At 52.0% G+C, this 14717-nt stretch overlaps 1 protein-coding gene across 2 annotated transcripts in view; it reads left to right on the forward strand.

The window, feature by feature from the left end:
• Positions 1-14717, forward strand: part of Laptm5 (lysosomal protein transmembrane 5) — a 54838-nt gene that overhangs the window by 18981 nt on the left and 21140 nt on the right. The window contains 1 exon segment of one of the 2 annotated variants that reach the window (NM_053538.2): positions 13699-13792. The exons of the other annotated variant lie outside the window; for it this stretch is intronic. Coding sequence (NP_445990.2) covers positions 13706-13792 — 87 coding nt within the window. The 5' untranslated portion in view covers positions 13699-13705. 2 annotated transcript variants of the gene reach the window in all.

The raw sequence follows: 14717 nt of genomic DNA on the forward strand, positions 1-14717 counted from the left end.
AAAATAAAAAGACCTTTGGACTAAACTTATTGTCTACTGTGCTCAGGTGTGGGCAGAGACCCAGAGAGGACGATGCCTGACGGTGTGGATGCAGTGAGTCTGGGCAGAGCAAAGGCTGCCACAGCTGTGGGTTCCACGGAGCATGGCTGTGCAGAGCTTCCGAGGAGGGCTTCTGTGAGAGGGATGTGAGAAGGAGCTGCTGATGCCTCTGGGCTTCAAGTGCTGTGTGGCTGCAGGCAGGGCTTCACCGTCTCTGGTCATCATCAGCTCCACATCTTGCCAACTGGAATGCTTTGGGTGGAAAAAGACTGAAGGATGCAAAGAGCCTTCTTCCTGACTCCCTCTCTCACAGCCTCAGACTTCCAAGAGAGCAGGTAAACACGGTGGGAAATGTCCCTTGATCCTTGGGAGATGAATTGTGGGCCTACGGCTCCAAGCACACACTGGGAATGTCTGCTTTACGCCAATGAAGGCATTGTTTCCCACAAGAACAGGGCGACAGGAACCAGCAGCTTGGTGCCTGTCCTCAGACTCTACCTTGGTCCATCTCCTTAGCATCCTGCAGTCTGGAGCTGCCCCTCAGCCTCCTGTATGAGGGCTACACTGTAGACCCTCCTAGGGTCCCTAACTCGTGTTCCCTGCCCTGGCTCTGCTTAGCAAGCACTACGGCTCTCCCACAGATCTCTCTCCTAGGAGGCTCAGATCTGTCCTAATGCTGATGACAGTCAACTGGGCTCTTTGTGGGTCGAGGCTGTCCCCAGATCCTTTCCCTTCTGAAATGATGAAGGACTCTTGGAGATAGTGACGAGTTGTCCTTCTAAACCCTCGGCTGCTTGCTTGTTCTTCCACAGGAGCTCTGACTGGCTTCCGGCTTGTTCAGGGCACAGTCATGAAAGGCTGGTATTCTTTTTTCTCATCACCCTTCCCCGAGGAGCTGGAGGGAGTCTTGCATAGCCTCTGGCCCCACGGCTGTCTTCGAGTTCTCTATCCTCTTCCCCATTTTCTAGTCCAGGAAGCTGGCCTGACTTCCTCTCTTCCCTGGCCAGCCCCAGATCCAGCCCTTGCTCCAAAGAGTGGGCTGATTTGATTTCCAAATGAGGCCTCACACACAAGCCACACACGCACGCTGGGTGCAAGTTACTAGAGCTGACTTATGAAATGCAGCAGTTAAGGAAGACGGAAAAAAGAAGACAAAAACGGAAGTTTTACGAATGTGGTTGGATGGTTTTTTCTGTTTGAAAATAAACCAGATGCTTTCAAAGTAGTGGTGGCACAGGGCAGTGTGCAGACACCCTCTGTGGCTTCTGCCTCCTTTCCAATCTAGGAGGCACCCTCTGCCACTGATCCTGTTGCCCACTTTGGTCACACAGCCCAGAACACACAGGCTGGGAACCCATGGAGCAAACAGCAGAGTCAATGGTAGGGCCTCAGGAATCCACTCCAGAGCTGTGGCTCATCCCAGGGCTCTGGTGGGAGAGAGCCCAGGTGTTCACAGAGCAGACTGGATGGGGACCTGACTTGGCCATAGCTCAGAGGTCGTACACACACACACACACACACACACACACACACACACACATACACGGACACGGACACACACAAAGTAACATACACAGATACATAGAGACACACTTAGACACACATAGACAGGTAGACAGACAGACAGACACAGAGATAAACACAGAGAGACACACACAGACACATAGAGATATATATAGACAGACACACACAGATACACATAGACAGACACACACAGAGACACACAGAGACATACACACAGACACAGACACACATAGAGACACACAGAGACATACGTAGACACATAGACACATGTAGACAGACACACATAGACAGACAGATACAGAGACACACACACAGAGACACACAGACACATACACACAGAGAGACATACACAGACACACAGAGACACACATAGACAGACACACATTGACAGACTCAGAGACACACAGAAAGACACATACACAGAGACACACAGACACATACACACATACACAGAGACATACACAGACACACAGAGACACACATAGACACACATTGACAGACTCAGAGACACACAGAAAGACACACACAGAGACACAAAGACACATACACACACAGAGAGACAGACAGACACACATAGACAGACACACACACACTTATTTTCTCCACTATTTTTTTACATTTCTGTTCCTACCTTCTCCCTGCCCTCTGATTCTGGGGACAGCTCCAGGCAGGGCAGCTCTCTCTGGTTCTCCTATGGGACTCTGAGAAGCTATGGATCCCCTCTGGGCCCTTTTATTAAAGACCCCCTACAAGCTGCCAACTTTGACTTTCTGTGAACCTGTCTGAGAAGTCAGGTGCACAGGATGGAGACTTTTGTTATAGCTCTTTGAGGCAGGCCCTCACTATGTAGCCCTTGCTATCCAAACAAGGCTCGCCTTGAACTTGTAGTGCTCCTGATTGTACCTCTGGGTACTGAGGTTACAGGTGTGCACCACCACATCTGTCACAAAATCAAATGTCTTCAGAGGTTGCGTACATGCAGGTGACGGGATGAGTGTGAGACAACAGGGAGAGCCAGAGACGTTCGAGTTAGACTGGGTCGCAGTTAAAGTACAGCACGTAGGTATGGTGGGTGTGGGAAGCACGGCCCCCAAAGGCCCTGCTGGCCTGCTGGCTCCTCTTGCCACACGCTGCCTCCATGACTGACCCTGGTGGGCAGGAGTCCTGGCTGGGGTTATGACACTCGATGTTGGGTTTGACTTTTCTGACTTCTGTCTGAGATTGTGTCTGCCTTCTGTACATCCCTTACCACCAGCCCCTGCCTCATCTCTGACCTCTCCCCCGCCCTGTAATTCAGGCTTCCTATTTCACTTTAAGGGAAGAATTTGGCTCACAGTTCAAGGGTGCGGACCTGTGTACCTCATCATGGCTGAGAAATCAAACAGGGCAGGACATCTGAAGGAGCTGGGCACACCACATTTACAGTCAGGAAGCAGAGAGAGATGAACGCATGCAGCTGCTCAGCTCCCTTTCTCCACAGACCTGGATCCCAGCCAGGGAATGACGCCGCCCACAGTGGATGGGTCTTCCTACCTGAATCAATGAGATTCGGTGCAGTTCCCATAGGCCTGCACTGAAGCCCTGCCCGCGGCTAATTATAAACTCGGTCAAGCTGATAAACTAATCTATTTTGACAGGTACTCAAACTGGTGGGATAAAACACATACACAAGGATGATTCTTGCTTTAGTATTTTAAGTGCAAAGGATAGGAAATAATGAAATTCCTGTATAGCTTGAATGTGTCCTCCAAATGTTGGGAATTAACACCCTGGTTCTTTCTAGTTGTATTTAGAAGTGGGGGCCCTCGGAGGGATGGAACCCTATGGGACAGCTTGTGGCTTTATAAGGGCTCCAGCTAACAGCCTGTCTGGCTTCCTCATGGGGCATCATATATGTCTTCCCATGCAGCGTGGAGGCTGTCTAGCTTCTGACTGTGTTTTTGGACCACCCTACCAAACCCCGAGCAAGAGGAACCTCTGCTCCTCATGCGTCCTTCCCACCTTTACTTATAGCAGCAGAGGCAGCCATGAGTTCACTGGCTCAAGGGTATTTAACTGTGACACAGGCTTGAGGGAGCAGTTCGGAGCTAGAACAAAGGGTGGCTGTCTCTGTGTGTATCCATTACTGGTGACAGACTGTTTGAGGGAGTCAGCTTCCAGGCAGACATTTAGGCAGAGAACAGCAGAGAGAAAGGGGGCTGGACAAGGGTTAGGATCCACAGTGTCCAAGGGAATGCTTGAAGGCCTGCTGTCTTTAGTGAGGCCCCTCCTGAGTCCCCATACTCCCTAGGAGCCCAGAAGGAGCCCAGCCTGGATGTGCAACTGATGAGAAAGATCCCCTCTTCCCACAGCCCAGACCCCTCAGTTCAGGGCCTTTGTGGGACATTTAGGTCCAAACCATAAAAGATACTTAACATTTTCTTACCTTTTAAATATTAACTTAAAAAATATTAACTCACTGATTTATTTACTCTCTCTCTCTCTCTCTCTCTCTCTCTCTCTCTCTCTGTGTGTCTGTGTGTGTGTGTGTGTGTGTGTGTGTGTGTGTGTGTGTACATGGGTACCCACATGCATACCACAATGATATATGGACCTTACAGGACAGTTTGTGGGAGTCAGTTGCCTTCCGTCACCATGAGGGACCTGGGAGTTGAACTCAGGCTGTCAGGGTTGGTGCCAAACGGCCTGTAAGCCGAGTTATCTCTCAGTCCCAAAGTCACTGCCCCTCACCCCATGCTCTCTGAGCCTCTCGGACCCCAGAGAAGGCTTGCTCTATTTTCTATTGCCGTGATAAAACACCAGGGCCAAAAGCAACCTGGGAAGGAAAGGGTTTACCTCAGCTTGCACTTCCACATCATAGTTCATCACTGAGGGAAGTCAGGGTAGGGCCTCAAATGGGAGGAACCCCAAGGCAGAGGAAACTCAAACAGAAACATGGAGGGGTGCTGCTTACTGGTTTGAGCAGCCTTCTTCCTTCTAGCACTCTGGAAGGGGTGACACTGCCCACAGGGATGGGGCCCTCCCATATCCCACAGGCCAGTCTGGAGGGGGGGGATTTTCTGAGAACCCCCTCTTCCAAAATGTCTCTGGGTCATGTCAGGGACAGGCATCACAAAACTGGCCAGCAGAGTGCTTTACCATTTGACTCACACTCCCAGACCTTTTTGTATTCTTTATTTTGAGATAGGGTCTCACTAAGTTCCCCAGGCTGACCTTGAACTCACTCTACAGTCCAGGCTAGCCTCCTGCCCCAGGTTCACTAGGCCTGGCTCAGCCCCATTCTTCATGTGTGTTAAATGAAGCAACATGCAAAGCCCTATGTATGAAGTTCCCTACCATGTGTGATCCTGGTGTTGACATGAACATGCTTGTCTGTCCATAGAAATCTCTAGAAAGAAGCAGAAGAGCCCACTCAAGAGTGCTGCCCCACGGAAGAACATCACCACCAAGGGGCCAGTAGGGGCTCTATGGTATAGTCTCTCCCCATACCCGGACAGCACGGCTCTCCCTGTATAGAGACACTATTTTGTGCAGGACCTGTGCCCCCCTTTTCCTGGGCAGAATGCCAGGCCACATATGCCCTCAGGCAGCCAGAGTGTGTGGAAAACAACAGCCTCAGATAGGCTGACTGGGAGATGGCGTGCCTCTCCAACCACAACCACCCCCACATTTCCCTCCAGCATGAGGAGGCTTTGGGGGGTAGCAATACCAATGCCATTTTAGACCTGTACCCCTGGTCCTCTTGGACAAGATGCCCTTGGGGTGGAGACTATGTTCAGGGAGAGACTCCGTGCTTGTGGAAGAGTCACCAGGAAGCCTGTCAGCAGAAACATTTGCTCTTCTGTCTGTGCTGAATGGAGCCCGAAGGCCACTGGGAGCCACTGAAAGCTCTTGAGCCAGGCAGGGCTTGTTCAGAACCAACTTTCAGAAGCACAACTGGCCGAGGGGGAAGGTAACAGGTTGGGGGAGGAGTGGGTCCTCACAGGCCACCTGCCCAGTCCAATTTCCCCAGCGTTACCTTATCTTCATCCTCACAGTAATTCTGTAAGCAGGACAGGGCTATTGTTACCTCCTTTTTACCACTGAGAAAACGGGCCCCAGGGAGGTGGTGACATCAGCCTTTGTCACTCAGCTTGCCCCAGCAATGAGGATGGGAAGCCAGGCTGTGCCCTCCCCAGGATCTGCACCTGATTCTTCTCCAGGGAGGTATTTTTAGCTGGCTGGCGTCATTTCGTCATTTCGATGGCACCTTTTACTAAGTGGGGGTCTTGGTACCTGTCTTGGGAACTGTGACTAATGTGGGGGACTGCGGTCCCCACTGGCCCCTGCAGAGGTTCTGCTGGGGTCCTAGGGTCTGAAACCTTCTCCGTGAGGGGGATGGGATCCTCGGGGAGCCTTCAGGCCGAAGCTTGTTGTGAGTCACTGCTATGTCTCTGGAGCCCAGCCTTGGGCACAGAGTAGGGGCTCAATAGAGAACCAGAGAGCACCCAGTCATCCAGTGATGGCAACATAGACTGAGAAAGCACATTCACGATGCTATCCTGGGCGAGGGCGAGATCAAGGACCAAGTTCCCTCACTAGTGATGTGACTAGTATTCTGTTAGATGCTTGTGGATGGGGCAGGGCTGATCTGGGGGAGTTGTGGCCCTCCAGGAGGACAAAGGTTCTTGGTCTGCTTGTTAAAAGCTCCTAATTGATTGTGTATATGGTCGTGGCACGGTGGCCCAGTTACTCGCTCTTTAGACACAGTGGTCCCTGGGTCTAATAATGGATCCAGCCCCTTGACTCCCTGCACCCAGCTCCTCCCTTGTCTAGAAAGCTGTACGTGGTGGCCAGGAGGTGCCCAGGGTGGGGTCTTCTCCCCATCAGCCCTGAGCTCACTGCATATTGAGGTACAAGGACATTTGGTGTGGCTGGACCCTGGTGGTGGCACGTGAGAGAGACCGAAGCCACGGGGCTCGGGTGAATTGAGAGAGGAAGTTGGAGTTAAAGACGGAGGAGGCCGACTCTGCCATTTCAGCCTGGCCAGCAGTAGAAGCGACAGGCAGTCACCCCTAGAGGGGTCAGTTTGAGATGTACCAAGTGCGTTATGGTCGCCAGGCTGTATATATGTGTGCACACATGTGTGTATGAGAAAGCCTCCTGTAGGGAGGTAGAGACCCAGCCATGATCTAGCAGGCGCTGGCTATTATCGGAATACCCGGACTAGAGCTGGCTCCCTCACAGAGTGGCCTTGCAACCTGCCCAGAGGCTCAGCATGGCACAGCCAGAAGGAGGCCTAGCCACAATGGAGCCCTTTAGCCCACAGCTTGCTGGCAGGAGCCAGGGTTTTTCATCACCTGCCGAGATTTATTGGCAACTCCAGAGAGCTGCAGGCCAGAGGCCTGGCAGGCGGCGGGGCCTCCTGGCTCTTTACCCAAAGTCAAGGAATCAGAGAGCAGCATTAGCTTGGTCCTGCTGGAGGGTGGCCAGCTGCTGGGCACAGATGTGTCGAGGGGTGGGTCTGACCATGCAGGAGGACCTCAGTGAGTGTGGAGTTGGGGACGCTTGGGCCTTCCCAAATGTTACAGATGTGGGAGTAGAGGCTGGAGAGGGGAAGTGAATACCTCACAGTCATACATCTCTTCAGGGCTCTGGTCAAGACCAGAAACCTGGCTTAAGGCGGTGAACTCAGACTACTAACGGCCTCTTTGATGGACGTCTTCTCTGGACTTCTCTTTGAGAGTTGTGACCTTGTGAATTATTTTTCTCATGGCTTGGGCAAAAGCAAACACCCAGCGAAGCAACTTAAGGGAAGAAGGGTTCGTCTGGGTTCGTGGCTTGAGAGTACTGTCCGTCATGACAGGGAAGTTGTGGGGACAGGTTGTGAGGCGTCTGGTCACATCAAGTCTGTGGTCCAGAGGCAGAGAGAGTGGAATACTCAACGCTCAGCTTGTGCACTGTCCTTTGTGTCTGGTCCAGGACTCTAGGCCATACCCCACCCCGATTAACCTAGTGTGGCTAACCCCCCACATGAATACCCAGAGGCTTATCTCCTAGGTGGTTCTAGGTTCTGTCAAGCTAACGGAAACAAACCTTATGTGTCTGGTGGATGGCTGCGATTCAAGCAGTGTAAGCAGGCCTTGGTGTGCATGTTTCCCTCAGAGGACAACTTGCTGGAGTCTGTTCCCTTCCTCCATCTTATGGGTCCCTGGGATTGAACGCAGGTCATCAGGTTTAGCAGTAATCGCATTTACCCACTGAACCATCCCATGGTTCTAAAACAAGCCATTTGTTAAACTCACACAGGGATTTAGGATACCTGGATGTGTTTCCTTTTTCTTTTTTTCGCCACAGTATAAAATATCCAGGGAAGGAAGTCCAGACCTGAGGCAGGCTTTCTGGTGTCACCAGGGACCTGGGCTCTTTCTATCTTTTTCCTCTAGTTGACATATATAGTCTTTGTCCTCATCATTCCAAAAGGGATGCTGTTTCTCCAAACACTGTCGTTGCCTTTGTGGGGTGAAGGGATCTGCCAATGGTTAGAGGACCTGTGCTCATGGAAAGCTGTGTTTTTGAAATCAGAAAAAGATTTTTCGGTTTCCTAGAAGTGCCCGGACAACAGATTGTTCGAAGCATAAGCAGCACAAATGGCCCTCTGCCTTGCTTTTTATTTTTAGCTTTTCTCAGGGGCAGGGCCTATTATTTTTGTTTGGTGGCCGTTGTTGTTTTATTTGATTAAAGAAAAATCCCCTTTGTGGGGGAAATGCCCTGTGAAGTAATTCTTCCTGTAGTGTGAGGGACAGGTGCTGCTTTAGGCACTCCCTAGGTAAATAGCGTGCATGTGTGTGTGTGTCCGTGTGTTCCCGTGTGTTTGTATGTGTGCACGGGTGCCTGATTGTAATCTCATGTGGGCACATGCGTGTGTGTGCTTGTGTGTCTATGTGCATGTGTGCATGAGTGTGTATACACGAGTGCATGTGTGCGTACTTGTGTGTATGTTCATGTGTGTGTGTGTTCACATGAGTGTGTGTGTGTGCGTGCAAGAGTGCGTGCTTGCTTGTGTGTGTATGCATGAGTGCATGTATGTGCACTCTTGCACATGTATGTGTGTGTGTGTGTGTGTGTGTGTGTGTGTGTGTGTGTGTTGGGACACAGTGTGACAATCTCACTTCCCTCCACAGCCCTGGTCACACCTATGCTCCTGCCCCTATCCTCCTCTGTAAACAGGTCCAGGTGGGTGCTGCTCAGGGCTAATCATCAACCAAGGGCCCAGCTTCAGACTTTACAACAGAGTGTCTGCCAACCACGAGGGGCGATTCTGAGGCCTCCTGGCTGTAGGGCCCATGGAGGTCTCCACAGGAGAGTGTGTGTTCTAACTCTGCCTCCTGGGCAGCCATGCCCTCTACACTGCCTGCTGATGATCCTGGAGGACAGAGGGACCGACACGTAACCTCAGAGAAGAATCCCCTGAAAGCCTAGAGCTCAAAGCAGCTCAGAATCTTCCTGGCCCAGGCTGTGGTTTACCAGGGTGACTCTTACAGGGTTGTGTCCTTTCAGCCAGGGCCAGCACACTGGGTGAGGTTGAAAGGGACAGGGTACTGTGCAGCTTCTCGCATTTCCTGTGCCTCTGTCCTTGGGCCTATAGGTCTCAGTTCCAAGCCCGAAAGACAGAGGAGGGTGGGGTCACAGGGCTCCATCAGGATAATACTGAGCAGGCTTAAGGGCCCAGAATGGTTGGAAGAGGCCCCGCTCTGAAGTTTCCCAAATCTGCCTCATTCACAGCCTCCCATACCTTCTAGAAGGTTCTACTGCTGGGCTCTTGTGTATCCTGTTTCAGGTCCAGGTCAGCTAGGAGTACATCAACACCCCTTCTCACTCCTTTTGCTTTCCTTTTCCTGCTGGAGCAGGGGTTTGTGGAGCACGTGGGGGTAGGGCTCAAACAAGGACAGAACAGGTAACAGCAGCTATGGAGGTCAGAGGTCCCCAACCCCCAGCTCCCACTCCCTGCCCGATGGAGATTCAATAGCCCCACTCCTTGCCTGGTGGAGATAGAATAGCAACCTCTTCTAGAGCAGTGTCTGGGTTGGCAGAAAGGACACAGACTCCAGCGTTCATTGTTTAGCTGTGAAGCTTGGTGGAACGGTGAGGGTTATTTTTACCTCCCAGCATGTGGGCGGAGAGGGATGTTCCAAGCCAGCTCTGGCCTCGCAGAAAGTGGTGAGCACTCCGAGGAGCACTTCCTCCGACCGAGGAGGAGGCAAAGGTCTGTTTAGATGGGAGCAGGCTGTGGCAGGCCGCAGAGCCAGGCGGCCCACCAGGAGTGCGATCTCCTTAGGATGGACGATGTGTTGCTGGGCTCTTAGAAGTCTCACCAGACAGCTCCTTTGCAAAGATGCTTTTTTATTGCTGATTTATTACATTTTGTAGCACTGGGACTGGGACCCAGAGGCTCATAGGTTACCTACCCACAGGCTCTGCCACTTCACTGAGCTCCCAGACCTCTCTTTTTGAGACAGGGTCTCTCTAAGCTTGCCCAGGCTAGCACCGAACTCACTTTGTAGCTAAGACAGATCTCAAAGGTTTGATCCTCCTGCCTCAGCCTCCTTAGCAGATGGGATCCCAGATCAGACACAGCACAAGGACAGTTTTGTGAAGATATTGGAGCCTTTCTTTACCCCTAACCCCGGGTGACTGGAGGGAGGGGGGGTCTGAGCCACCCAGGGCTCCAATGGCCAGCAGGGAGAGTGCAAGTTTGGTGGGAAGAAACTCAGACCTGCCATTTCTACCAGGAGAAGACAGGGTGGGTGCTCAGGAGAAATCTCTGTTGCCGGCCTCTGCACCTTCTAAATTCTCACCTAGGAAGTGGGGGTTGTCCTGGTCTCCATGCATGAAGAAACAGAGGCCCTTAGACCATCTCGGCCCAACCGAGGTCACCACCAGGAAGTTGAGGGCGCCGTGGGTATTGATAGGGATTATGGCTTCTGTGGAGCACAGAGGGACTGAGGGCTCTGGAGCAGCCATATTAGCATCTGAAGAGCAAGTCACCACGAATAATAACGGGAGTTTGTCGTTTTACAGCTCTGAGGGCTGGGAGGCCAGATGGGTTCCGACTGCTAAGCTGAGAGATCAGGAGCCCCCAGGTGTGGGTCCCCTCTTCCTCTTCCTGCTCCTAAGAGCAGCCTGCAATCTTTGGCTCCAGAGCTGGCTCTGTGGTACCTTCCTGTCTTCCGATTCCGGTTCCCTCCTTTCACTTACAGAGCATGTGGTAACGTCTAACCTGTAACCCAGCCCTCTTCTCTTTACTGTGTAAATTAATGCAGATTTCAGGGTTACCAGGTGGGTGTTGTGGAGTGCTCCGTCCTAGCAACAATGGAGGCCTTCCTGTAGCGTCTGGTTTTGAAGATAACGGTCACCCACGCCTCAGGACAGTTGCTGGGAGAAAAGAACTGGTCAGGTTCACTCCAAAGGGGACTGTGGCTTCTCCCTGGGAGACACTATCCTCTGGAGGCTGGCGACCCAGTCAGGAGCAAGGGACTCCAGGTCTTGGCAGGTAGACAATGTAAGGAGGGCGTGTGTGTGTGTGTGTGTGTGTGTGTGTGTGTGTGTGTGTGTGTGTGTGTGTGGTGTACTTGCAGTGAACAGTGCAGTGTAGGACTTGGAATCCAGCAGACCAGGGTTCAAATCTCACCTCCGCCTCCTCACAGCTCTCCAGCAGGGTCTAGATGGAGGTGTGGGCGGGACTGCCAGAGAGGAAGCCAACAGACGCTTCCTGTGACCCCACTTCGTCCGCCCTGCAGCCTCTGCAGTGTGGAAACAGCAGCTCAGAGAGGCCAAGTTCTGTTCTTGAGATAACACAGCACCTGAGAGGGGCTGAGCTTTCCCAGGGCCTCGAGATTTCAAGCTGGGTTGTAGCCACACGGTGTCTACCCGCAGGCAAGGCCTCCTTACTATGTCCTGTAAATCCACCAGCTGCCTTTAATTTAATGTGTCTGTTTTAAACTGGAGCTTTATAAGTTCCTGTAAAGGGGGAATCACAGAATTCATGGGCTGGTTATCATGTATTTTTATAAGGCACATTAAAATAAATTTATCACTATAAAAGCAAAAATGTCCGTCTATAGATTATATAAAACGATGTCACACAGGGTAGGTATGCCTTATCCCTCTCCTTGGAACCAACTCTGCACCTGGCTCTCCAGGCCACAGTAATAATACCACAGGCTGTCCCTCGACATTCGTGCTCACCCACAACCTTTCCCTGCCATCAGATGTAGATCGCCAGAGGCCTCGGGGTCTCCCAGAACTGCTCAGTTCTATTCCAGGCCCTCCACCCTGGCTTCTCTGCTGCTCTCCTTCCCAGCTGGAAGTTGTCAGGGTTCAAACCCAGGCCGTGAGTCCTTTTATGTCAGGGCTCAGCAAAGCTTTTGAAGAAGAAAATGGCTCTCAAATGAAGTGGTGAAGGAATAGCCAGGTCTGCCAGGAGTGTGTGTGTGTGTGTGTGTGTGTGTGTGTAGGCCAGGTGTTGACTCTGAGTGTCTTTCTCAATAGCTCTCCATATTAGTTTTGGAGGTTCTCTCACTGAACCTGGAGTTGTTCACCTACCAGATTGCAGCCAGCAAGCCAAGCCAGCATGTATGTGCTGGGGACCCCAGCTCAGGAACTCCGGTCCTCAAGCTTGCTCGGCAAATACTTTATCGAGTAAGCTATCTCCCCAGAGCTCAACATGCCTGATTTTGTTGTCCTGCCAGAACAACCCTTTTCAGGACAAGGATGCTGAGGGCCGTTTATAATCTCTCCCCTGGCAAAAAATGATGAGCAGCTGTGGTGTCCAATCCGAACTCCACGGTGTCACAGGAGGCGGGGCTTAGCGGTTCCTGCCTTTCTGTCTGCTTGGGGCTCCCCCAGGTCTGAAGCAAGGGCACCTTGTCCCTTCTTTATTGCAGTGTGGGTGATTTATCCCCCGAGACACCAGGGAAAAGTTTCAAGCTTACTAATGCCAACATTTCCTAGGGAGTGAGAAAGAATGCGCAATCCCAGTTTTCTGTTTCAGGTGACCCCACAAAGTGGGTTTGGCCAAGGGTCTCCCAGATCACCTCCAGAGGTTATAGACTGTAAGAGAAAGAGCCTATTACAGGGCCTGGTCCATACTCATGCCTATGGCTTCTCACAGCGACAGTTCTCTCCTTCAGAGCTCAGAACGAGGAGGTGGAGCTGTGTGAGAAGCTTGGCTTCAGGGAGAGCCCCTAGGGCAGCGTTTCTCAACCTTCCTGATGCTGCCACCCTTTAATACAGTTCTTCGCGTTGCGGTGACTCCAAACTATAAATTTATTTTTGTTGCTACTTCATAACTGTGATTTTGCTGTTATGAGGTGTAATGTACATGTCTGATATCCATCATATCTGATGTGTGACCTCCGTGAAAGGCAGGTTATGACCCGCAGGTTGAGAATTACTGCTCTGGAGTCAGTTGGCCTCCGTTCCAGTCCCCACTCCTTTTGAGACTGCAGGCGAGGAATGACATCATCCTGTGCCTCAGTTTTTCCATCTGTAGAAATGGGGATAAGAGTAGCACCTCTTCCTGGAAAGTGGTAGCATATGCCTTTGTTAGGGAGAGGCAGGCAGATCTCTAAAAGTTCCAGTCCAGCCTGCTCTACAGAGTGAGTTCTAGGACAGCCAGGGCTACACAGAGAAACCAAACCAAACCAAAACCGAAGAACAGTTCCTTCTTGGAACAGCCCAGGTGAGGAGCAGAGGGACTAAGCCCCTAGGGTCTCAAGGAAGCAGTTTACTGACAGCTGCTGTTTTTACAACCAGGCAGATCTGGGTTTGAATCCTGCCATTAGAATTACTGTTTTATCTGATTCTTCTTCTAGAAAAGGGCTTCTAGGGGTGGTATTCAGCATCCAGGAAGCGGAGTGCGTATAAATGCATAGCCCGGCCCTGGTGAAGCATTGGAGCCCCACTCGGGCTCCCTGATGTCAACTGTGACAAACCCTCTTCCCTCCCCACTGCAGCTGCTACATCCCAGACTTACAGACCTGGCCCCTACCATCTGAGGGCAAGGCGGAAGTGAGGCGGACAGCCCGCGGCTTCCTCTTTCTTGCCCTGCTGTGGGCCCAAGACTCCTTACTCAGAGCCTCGGAAGAGGGGACCGTGCACCATGGCCTCCCGTGCAGTGCCAGTCAGGCAGACATGCTGTTGTTTCAATGTCCGAGTTGCCACCGTAGCCCTGGCCATCTACCATATAGTGAGTATTGGGGTGTCTGGTGTGTGTGTGTGTGTGTGTGTGTGTGTGTGTGTGTGTGCGTGCGTGAGGACGTACTGGGATCTTCCAACTGGGGGATGGCTATCTATTACTTGTCTGTGGGACCCTGGACAAGCTGTGTGCTACTGGGTGCCTCAGTATTTCCCTATGGAGTTGAGCGGAAGAGTGTCCTTAAGGTTGTAGTGTGCGAAGGGGAGAGTAGGCTGGCAACGGGGAGGAGTGCAGCTTGGGATTGTTCCAGGGCTCCAGGCCACACACACACCTGGGTGTAGGGCTTTCTGGGTCCTATCCTAGCCTGGGCTCTGTCTAGGGTTACACTTTTGGACTTCTAGTGGGGACCAGGGAAACTTTCCTCTCAGCTCACAGCTCAGCCAAGCCACCGCCTTCTCCCTTCAAGGATAACTTAAGCTCTGTGTTTGGGGAACTGCTTGGGGGCCGCCAGCATGTCGCAGTGGCTGTCACTGTCACAGTGTGACCCCAGGTCTAGTGTTAGTCCCCAGGGATAAGGCTCTCCCTTTGGAGTGGCCGAGGGTTGGAGTCTCTGTTCTCTTCTGCTGGGATTTACCCCTGGCCCCCGCCCCAGGCCACAGTTAGCTCCCTGAGGCCCAAACATTTTCTGGCTTCAGTGACTCAGACAGAACCTGTGGCTAACAGCTCTCCTGGGCCTGGAAGAGCTTCCTCAAAATCAACCCAAATCAGTAGGCTGCTGCACAGGGCCTGGTGACATCTGCTTCCGGCCACAGGCAGTGTGACCAGGCGGTGGTACAAACCAGTTCTGTCCTTAAGCCCTTCTGGGTGCCTCTCTGCCCGCCCCCCCATCATTCCCAGTCTTTGCTGTGCAGTATCAGATGACTTGTTTAACCTCTCTGAGCCTGTTTCTTTAGATCAAAAACAAAGATGGGACGAT

Source organism: Rattus norvegicus, chromosome 5 (genome assembly GCF_021556685.1).
Source record: "Rattus norvegicus strain SHRSP/BbbUtx chromosome 5, alternate assembly SHRSP_T2T, whole genome shotgun sequence".
Lineage (NCBI taxonomy): Eukaryota > Metazoa > Chordata > Mammalia > Rodentia > Muridae > Rattus > Rattus norvegicus.